This window comes from Fomitiporia mediterranea, assembly GCF_000271605.1.
Source record: "Fomitiporia mediterranea MF3/22 unplaced genomic scaffold FOMMEscaffold_5, whole genome shotgun sequence".
NCBI classification, from domain to species: Eukaryota; Fungi; Basidiomycota; class Agaricomycetes; order Hymenochaetales; family Hymenochaetaceae; genus Fomitiporia; species Fomitiporia mediterranea.
The window spans coordinates 131,433-142,176 of record NW_006760390.1 but is presented as its reverse complement, the minus strand read 5'-3'; the positions used below and the strand labels follow the sequence as shown (position 1 = coordinate 142,176).

Below are 10,744 nucleotides of genomic sequence, written 5' to 3'. Positions count from 1 at the left end.
ACACAGTAGTACTGCCTGAAGTCCTGAGTGTACACTACCAATTCCCTGTTCATTTGGCAAATCCATGTGTGGATCAATGTGTTCTAGTATTGACTTCCTGTCTTTCTGTGTCCTTGTCCTTGTGCCAATGTATTCTTTCCTTGTGTACCTATCATGTGTCCTGTTTCTTGTAGTACTGATACTGTCTGGTCCTACTAAGTCCTTTGCAAAATTGTTTCATTGTAGATCAAGTTTGAAAATTGTATATTCAAACATGTAGATTGTACTATGCTCAAAGAGTGTGTATGTAATGTAATGTGTGTGCCTCTCACCCTCTCATTGAAATATGACTTCATTTTCGGTGTAAAACGTCTGGTATAGTCCTAGAACATATCTGTAGTGTCTGGAGAGGTCTTCTGTATGATTTTGTACTTCAAACTGATTGTAACTACTCATTCCTAGAGTAGATTGAACTGTATCATTGTTCAATAGATGTCCTAGAGCTTCCTAATGCTCTATTTCCTTCTATAGTGTTGAAGTATCATGTCTGAATACTCAAATAGTCTGATTGATCATTTCTAATTCACTATCACTCTGATATTTGCTGGCTGTATGTGTATTGCTTTTGCTTTCCCTTGAAGTAGTGTAATAATCTGTTTGAGCAGATTGAGCAGATTGAGTGGATTGTCTAGGTTCCAAACCTGTTCTCTGGCTTGAAGTTGCCCTCTGAACTTCTGTACTTTGTTCCATACAATGTGTATCTGTTTCTGATCTCAGTAGTGTCTTACTATCATTATGTTGTATAGATTGTAACAGTTTTACATCCTGTAGATTGTAATTGTCATCCTGTAACTTGAATACCTTGATTCTTACTATGTATTCTGAGTATATACATGCTAGTGCATCTGTTTGAGTGTCTGTAATACTCATACTATGTCTAATAAAGTATCCTGAGTCTATTCTAATGAATCCTAACTGTCTGAAAGTGTATTTCGTAATGTAATACCTTATGTTCTACTGTAGATACAATGTATACTATAGATCCTTGTACTTCAAGCTGGTCTCAATATTTCTGAACAATTCTTTGTCATGAACTGAATAGTTTTGTAGCATAACATCTAATTGTACCTTATAGAATGTTGTTCTATACGAATTCCTTTGATTGTACTCATTACTACCTGTTTCTTTAATCCTGAAGATGGAAATGTCTGTTCTAATGTTGTAGAATTAATATACCTGAATGTCTGAACATTCTCCTGGTCCTGAAATTATCTGAAGCAGTTCTTTGCTTTTAAATACCTTCCTGTACTGAATAGAATTGACTGTGTATACGTATGTCTGTGTCTTTCTATTACTGTCAATGTATCTCCATGCCTGATACTTATTCTAAAGCTGTATCATTGTATTCCTGATGTATATGTACTTTTACTTACTCAATGTGCTGATGTCTGACTTTCAATGTGTGATGTAGCCTTCTAACTTAATAGAATACCTGTGTGAATTGTTTGGATTGAAATATTTCTTAGTATCCAAGAGTAGTCATAGTTTATAGTCTAGTAACACTTGATAGATTGTCCTGCTTACACAGTTTACTCTTTGTATTGCCTTGTAAACCATAATACTATCTGGCTGGTTATATTCCAATTGTCTAACATTCTCAGGTCTTTTCCTAATGTCCTAGTATGCATTCCTGTTGTCTGTGAACAGCCTGTATTTCTTAAGAGTGTTGTTTCAATTTGTAGCTCTAAGAATTGGTAGTAGTGTCTCTGAAGTTTCCATGTATACATTGCCTTGTATCTGTAGCATCTTAGATTCCTTGAAACAATAGTTGTATGTGTGTTTCCTAGTCCTTTCTATGTGCCATACATATCTGTAGTCTTGTAGAATCCTTTCTACACTGTATGCCTGTGCTTTTGAGTGTAAAATGTTATTGTATACACTATACAATTGTCTGTGCCTTGATGTACCTGTCTGGTACTGTTTCATACAGTCCTGAACGTTTACTATACTATTCCTTAGTCCTGTAGTCCTATAGAGTCTTGAATATATTGAATTTGCTCTTTCAAATGTGTAGTTTGCCTGCCTGAACTTGTGTTCTGTTGTAGAACTCTCTTGTTCTGTTACTGAATCCTCAGTATTGCCTTCACAAAGTATCCAAATTGATAAAACATGTATATTACTGTTAGATATGTAAGAATCTGTGTCATAGTCTGTAATCAACTCCAATTCTATATAGTTCTCACTGTCCAAGTTGTCTGCTAACTTATCTAAAGTAGTGTAACCAATACTGACATTACTAGATAATGAACAATCATCCTACACATTGTTTACTCTGATTGTATTGTGAGTAGGACAATTCCTGGCTAAATGGTCATCTTGTTTGCAAATAAAACATAGTCCTTTTACTCTCATTTTGTCCAATTTTGATTAGGAATAATACTTGAAACCTGTAGTGTACATTCTCTAATAGTTTCCTGTCTTACTTTCATACTAGTCATTGTTCCTCAATGGATAATACAATTGCCTTTCCTTTCCTTTAGTGTTTGTGCTGCTTGTATGTGTAGTATCCTGACTAGAGTCACTATAGTCTGAATCATTACTTTCACTATCCTGTAGAGTGAATTGATTGTTTCCTGAATTATTAGAGCTGTCTGTATACAAATAATCACTCTGAGAATCATTACTACATTCTTACAGATGGAATTGATGTCTAGAATCTATGTACCATTTGATTCCTATGGATTCATTCACTTTCTCAATGCTCTCAAGCCTATCCTTGAAGATTGAGTAGTCTACTGTGTCTGGATTCAAGCAATCTAATTGTAATTACCTCTAGTACTTGGAATTCAATCCATACTATGCCTGTCTGGTCAAATCTTGCTGAGAAATGTTTCCTAGATTTGTACCTTTCATCTCTAGATTGTACAAATAATCCTGAACATTCCTATTACCTTGTTTCAAAGTGTTGAACTCTTTCCACAGTATTTCAGCAAAGTTGGAAGGGAAACAAAAGTCCATAAGTCCTCTAAAGAATTGAGCAAGTGTCCATCTATACTTGTGGTTCACAATCTTTTGCAAATAGAAATTCATTACTTTTCCCTTAATAAAACCTAGCATTATCCCTACTTAGCTCTTAGGGAAATGATGAAGTCCTGATTGTTTCATGTACTGATTGACTTCAATAACAAACTTTGTGTACTTCTACAAGTCTGGTTCACCTGAGTATACTGTAGGAGCTATTGGTTCTGTACTGTACATCTGTATCTTCAATTTGAGGAGTTCTTTATTCTGTTTCTTCCTCAAGCATTTCTTACACTTCTTAGTAGCTTCTGTATCACTCGAATCAATGTCTGACAGTTTGAATAAAGCATTACTTTGATTGTTGTCATTGGATGAAGAGGAATCTGAATTATCACTGTCTGGGTCTGATCCTAGGTCAAAATTTCCCTTTTTCTGTATCCTAGAGCTCTGTATTACTCTGTATGTATAGCTATTCTTTGCTAGGCTCTCTGAAGGTCTTACTGATGCAAATCTGCCTTTCTGAACATTACTTAGTACTTTGCTATACTTGTGTCCATTGTTTGTTCTTGAACTACTGCTCAAGCTATTCTTATACTTGCTACACTCAGTATGTAGCTTTGAACTGTATAGTTTACTGTACTCTGAATCAATATTGTTCTCACTAATACTACTAGTATATGCCTTGCCTGGGACTGCTTTCAATTGTAAAGTATTACTATGGGACTGTTTGTTCCTTTTATTTTTGTAAGGGGTACTCTAATGTCCTGAAAAACTTGGTATTTCCATTTGAGACTGTATATATCTAAGTATTTCACTTTCTCTCTGATTCCTGGACCTAGCTAGGGTGTTGTATCTGTTGTAGTACTCCTGTACATTACTCCTGTGTAATGTGTAGTCAATATTTACTATGTATAAAGTTAAACACTTGATTTTGTAGGTGTATGCTTGGTTTTCACCCTCTAGATCAAGTACTAATCCTTGTAGTTCTAATATGTGTTCACTTTTACTATCCTCAAAGTACTGTTCTGTTAATGCAATGTCTGTTTTGCTTGGATAGTCTGAATCAATTTCACAATTGTATTGAATGTCTAGCAGTTCTGGTTTTTGTTCTGTTCCTTGTACTTTGTATATTCCTTTTGCTTTACACTTTCCTTTTGCTTTCTGTGAATACAATTGTTTGTCTAGACTCTTAAGCGTTTCTTCTACACTCTTAGATTAATAGTTCTGATCTCTATTGTCTGTGAGTACTATAGCATGTCTAGCTTTCGTTCTGTAGCCTGCCTGAAGCATTTCATGCTTTTCTGTTACTATACTATTGAGTCTACTCTTGTTTGATGAAGGAGTTACTTTCTCCTCTTCCTGGTACATTCCATTGAATTTGTACATTCTCTTATTCAAATCTTTGATGTCTATCAAACTGTGGAATGGGCTGACATGTCCTATGTCTATCTCAATCACTCTAGCTCTTACAATGTGTCTGAAGATCTTACTTACCTTCTGGAAGTCTTGTTCCTTATTGATTCTCTGTAGTTTTAATGTCTAGCTCTCCTAGCCTTGTCTGTTACTCTTGTCCTTCGAGTCCTGGCTGCTTTCTTTACTGCCTAAAAGGGTCTTAGGTGTCTCATTACTCTCTACATTACTGTTGTTAATGTGTTTCTGTTCTGAAGTAAGTGTGCTCACTAGATACTCATCCACACTCTCACTAATACTGACTATATACACTATGTACTCCTTGTATTGGCTGGCAAATTCTTTGATGCTTGCTGTTAGCTCTCTATATCAACTTGGTGAATCCTCAAACCAAATTGCCTGTCCTCTATTGAGTGAATCCTCAAACTTGGTAGTCTGAAATTGATTGAGCAAATCCTCAAGCTTAATTGCCTGTACTCAGTAAGTTGAATCCTCAAACTTGACCTTCTGTACTCAATTGGATGAATCCTCAAATCTAATCACCTGAGTGTTTCCACTCTTTGTACTGCTCTTTACTATTCCTACAAGCCTAGTAGTGTGAATACTTGCTAGTGTCTGCTCTACAGTGTGTGTTTGTCTAACTATATGTACTGGTACAGTTACATGCCTTAGTTCTATGTTATTAGTATGTAGTAGTTCATTAGGGTGCCTCCAGCCTTGTGTAGACAAGGACTTATTGCCTGGAATAAGTTCATTAGGTTGTCTCTAGCCTACAAGGGACAAGGACTTATATCCTAGTATGTTAGTATTAATATCCAGACTTGGGTACCCTCTAGGAATTGTCTGTTGAGGCTTAGTGGCCACATTGTAATCAATATTCAATAGGTAATCTTGTTGTCCATTGTCTGTAAACTCAATACACACCTGTTTGTTCCTTTTTGCTGTTACAGATGCCTAGTCCTCAACCCATCCAATCAATGCAAACCTCCAGCATATCCAGCACTAGTCTATATTGATATGTGATAATGTGTTCCAGAAGTGTTTCACAGTGTTCTGAAGCATTATGAACCTACTAGGGGCTAATCTAGTAAGTAGTCTCTGTTTCTACTCGAAAATTGTAACTTTACTCACTAAAAATTCCTGATGGGTACTAGACAATGAGGGAGACCTAGGGTTGATCAGACCCTTCAGTTCCTCAGTGTCCAGCAAGGGGTTTTGGTGCTAGGTGGGTACAGTCAAAAATATGTAAGGAAGCTTACTGTTCCTCACAAGAGAATTCTAATTGCCCTTAGTTCACTCAACTACTGACTGGGATAACCTAGTACTCAAGTAAGGGGTTAGGGGAAAAGAATCCCCTTTACCTAGCAGTCAATACTGTCTTTTATAAGGGTATACACGTGTAGATACATAAGGAGGAAGTGTAACTAACTACAATGAGAATATATATGCTTATGAGTCCCACTACACAATGATCTGACACAATCAGCAATATAGTAATAATAAAATACGAACCAGTAAATCAAATCCTTACACAAACATATAAAAGAAAGTAGTAAACAATTAAACAAATTAAACAAAATATCCAATTCTTCAAAGAAATACCTTCTTGAATTGAAGGGGAGAAAATGGATAATATGCACAAACAATTAATAACTAAATATAAAGAACAGAACAGAAAGTATAACAATACAGATGCTACAGAAATCCAGATGCTATAAATACTACAGAAAATAGAATTACAGAAAATAGAATAACAAAATACACAGATAAGTAATAGAAGTTACAGACAGACATAATGGATCATAAAGGTAAATCATTCAGTACAAAGCAAAACTACATTAATTGGAACAAATAACAGAAGTCAATGTAATGTGTGATTGAACTTTAATGTTAAATAAATAATAATTCTACTATGAAATGAATGCTCATACTCAGCAAATAATACAAATATGATAATATAATTAACTTAACAACGTTTAATACAAAAATAAATAAAATACAAACAAATATCATGTCACTTAACAAAATAATTCATTGATCTGGACTATAGTTTATAGATAAAAGTGATGAATAATGAAAATAATACTTTAGAATGTACATAAAACAATAAATAATATATCCATACAATAATATGAATATAATTGCAATATAATTTGTAACTACAACTGAACAATACACAGATAATAACTATATAAACAAGTATGGAGCACATACATATAATTAAATAAAACTATTAAATCAATTCTTGTACAAACAATTAATTTGCCCTCACTGTATAATTAATACAAGTGTGAACAGTATTATAATACTATGAAATACATTGGATAGATACTAAAAGGTATATCTATACAATGATTCAAATGAAATAAACAAAACTGATATATATGACATTCTACCTAGCAAACCAATTAACAAATAAAACGTCAAACAAATACTACAATTGTGCAAAGCACCAGATTAACTAAAGTATGCTGGGAGACAACTATAGTAAACATAATCCAATATATTACTTATATGCAGATTGTGTTACAATGCACTATTCTTTACAAAAGAAAAAGTAAAGAACAATAGCCATAATACTTATAAATATTCATAACATTATAATCACAACAAATTCACAATAACATTATAATAAATAATACAAACACACATTAGTAACAATTTACAACAGATAATTATGTTGGCTATTGAGAAATAATGTGACAGATTACATAGTTACTCAGGATGCATCAGGAAACAATTCATTACAGAACACAATATTAATATATTAATATATAAACATAAATGATAACATAAAGTAATACAAACAAACAAACAATACATGTGTGTTATAACATATATGACACACCTAGACACATAGTGAGCTGCATGTAGCCAGATATAACATTTATGTAACAAATATATGTTAGCATAAAACCTTATTGATCTTAGAATAAAGCAATCTGGCAAAAACAAATATTATTATTGATATTACAATATACAATCAATACAAAGCTTCAATCCAAAGACATAAATCAGCTATTACTGAATGCTTAACATATATACAAACGTAGACAAACACAGACAGTAATGATTAAAGAAGGATATTATTACAACATCAAATATACATTTTACTAGCATGATTCATTAGTTTCACAGCAAAGTAAAAGGGAATTACTAGAGTACTTGAATAAACTTAAAAACAAATGATACAATCAAATAACAAACAATAAAACAGAACAAGCAATTGCATTTGTGATTTAAATATGTACATATATGTACCTATGCATGCCAACAAGATTCTGCAGGTCTCTGAAGCATTTACAAATTATTTAATAACATTTACAAACAATCTATTATGATAACAATGCTGTTATTGAACAGTATACTATGAATGAACAAACTAATTGAATATATTTAATTAATATAACATCAAACAAACTTAACACAAAGTGGATGACATTCAGAACAGACAGTACACAGAACAGACAGTGCATTACTACAATGCTAATAATATTATTATTAACTACATCAAGTTATAAACACGTTACACGAACGAACAATTGTACAATGCAGTTATAATGATTAAACTATCTATACATACTGTAAGCAAACATCTTACAAGTCTACTAGACCTAGTAAGAGTTTGAAGGGGAGTGTTAAGACAAGACTACACAAGAGTATGTCTCAGATGATATAAACTACATTACAAGCAATGACGAGCAATGATGGAATACATTCCATCATACATCCTACATCTGAGACATACCTACATAGTATATATAGACTAACTAATCAACAGATGATGAAGCAAGTCACCAGAGAGCAAGCTGAGTCCACTATCCCCCCTCTGTGTGATCCCTCTAAGCCTCTCTCATAACCCCTTCCTAATACATGCACTTCCAGTCATACACTTAATCCAGAAGATACAAAGGTCTCAGAGTGATTGTTATGAAATGAAAGGTCAATTAATATAATCTATGTACATGACTACTATTACTATAGAATCTAAAACTGATAATTACAGCAAAATGTATTTTACATGCCAGACTAATACTACAATAGAAGCCATGTATAAGGAAGACTGTATCATATTATATTATATATTACACTACAAAATGTCATAATTTATATATAGTCTGCTCAGGTGTAGAAGGGAATGCAAATGTTTACTTGTATGTATGCATATACACAACACGTGCACACTGCAAAACCCTACAACAATGTCATGGAATCATGGATAAGTTAACTAGTCTTTATCATATGACGACGTGAACAAAGTAATGAATCTGGAATATTGTTAATTCGTGAATATTGCTTCTGGTGATCAGGAGCAACTGTGCTTTCTACAACAACACTATAATGTATAATTGAGATTGCTTTTAACAGTGTTGATACAAGGCCAATGATTATTTGACTCCCAAATAGTTTAATGTTATTGCTAACATGTTTGAGTATAATGTATGGATGAAAGTAAGTTGACGATAACTTACAAGACAAATACGATTCAGAAATATTGACTTGAGAAATACTGTCGGACATTGGTGACGCAATGTCACATTACGCGTTGCAGGTGCGCTTCCGCCACGAACTTCCAGCAGAGCAACCTCCTCTTCCACTAACATGTTCCAAACATTGTATCCGTGCATGATACCCAATTACGATCCTGAGAATGGATGTGACTTCGACCATTCTGGTACCACACACATCCTACTTTTCGATTGTTTTATGTGTACCCCTAGTGGCAACAACAAAGCTGGCATAAACAGCCCGATTATTGTGCGTTTTAAGGACAGGCTGGAAAACACACACAGGGAAAGGCAGGCAGGAAAGATTGACGTGCACATATTCGTGAGTTCTCTTGAGCTGTTATTCTACGTAACTTCAACCTTGGTTATTTCACTTTTTATAGAAGGCAACTAATCAACCTACGACTGACGAGCAGGGAAAGGAGGGAACAAAGCTTAATATACAGTCATTCAGCAAGACCCTCATGAAATTAGCCAATAGCCTGCCAGTGAGGGAGCAGAAGAAGGTTCTTGATGCATGTAGCCAGCAAGTAGTCGAAGCTTACAGAAAGCTCACCGAAGCATGTAAGACATGATAATGATGCAGTGACAGTTTCTTAACACATTGGATTAATAGATGTATGTGATGAAAATAAGAAGGTTAGGGACTACATCCTGATGTTTGGCGACGGATCTGGCGCTTGGGCTGCTAACAAATGTGCAAAAACCATAGAAAGGGTATGTATGCCTGTTGAGGTGTACCTGTCATTTGCTCATATTCTCATGAAACATAGGTTGGAGTATTGAAGTACTGGAATCCTTATGTTGTTAAAGAAGCATTTATACTTAGTAAGAAGTCCAATCCTGATTGCAAAGAACTCTGTAACTTTGTGAGCATACCTCTCAATCATCTTCACAATTAGTACTTTACTTACTAGTGATCTAGAGGCTATTCCGGGCAAACTATGCTCGAGTGGAAGTACTAGGCCTGTGGTACAATGCCAACACAACCCCAAAATTTGAGCTGGTACAGGAGGACACAGCATATATAGGGAAAGTAGCTGAATTCGAATGTGATGACTGTGAGCCAATTTGTCCCCTTGGCTATTGTGTTGCATTACTAAGGAAGAACAAACTGCTCTAGGTAAAGTCTACACAACAGGAGGTGATGATTCAGTAGAGTCTGCAGTCAAGGAAATGGTTTGTGTGGTCAAATCTGAATGTCCTCATATTTTATCTGTATGTCAACAGTCATACTATGTAGACTGACAATGTTGAGTACCACATCAGGAAAATGTCACATTTCTTGTAATTTCTTATAGACTTTGTAAAGTAACATGTGTATTGTATATACATTGTAAAGTAATTGTAAGGTTTGTAAATGAACTGTAATGTTTAAATAAGACATACTAATGTATATAAAGACTACATAAGTACTAAGGATGAATAAAATCTATTACATGTATTATACTAACTTTGTATGATAACCTAAAGTATTATACTTGTATTACATTTAAATTATAATCTTAAAAAAAGAGTTATATTTATAATATAATAATGTAATAATAACTATTGTTATCTTATAATTTATGCAAAAGGTATATTAATGTATATAACAGTGTAAGAGCACTTATTGTACCCTATTATCTTAATAAAAGTATACTATAAGTATATAATATGTACATTATACTTAGATTATCTTGGGCAACTGATACCTAACTTGCTTATGTAATCAACGGCTGAAGATCGAGAGCATATAATGACGCACTTATGCGTGCCACTCCTTCTCTTCACCTCCACACCTCTCTAAGTCTAACTCTCTGCCGTGCACCTATGTTGTTGTCTTT

General features: G+C 34.1%; 1 protein-coding gene across 1 annotated transcript; it reads left to right on the top strand.

Moving 5' to 3' along the window:
- Positions 1-9,036: 9,036 nt before the first annotated feature.
- Positions 9,037-9,901, top strand: FOMMEDRAFT_166883 (uncharacterized protein; the record flags this gene model as incomplete). The annotated part of the gene is made up of 5 exons (XM_007265020.1): positions 9,037-9,240; positions 9,302-9,482; positions 9,535-9,635; positions 9,692-9,787; positions 9,844-9,901. Coding segments are annotated over 5 exons (639 nt in total), but the record flags the coding sequence as incomplete, so codon positions are not given.
- Between the last annotated feature and the right edge of the window lie 843 nt (positions 9,902-10,744).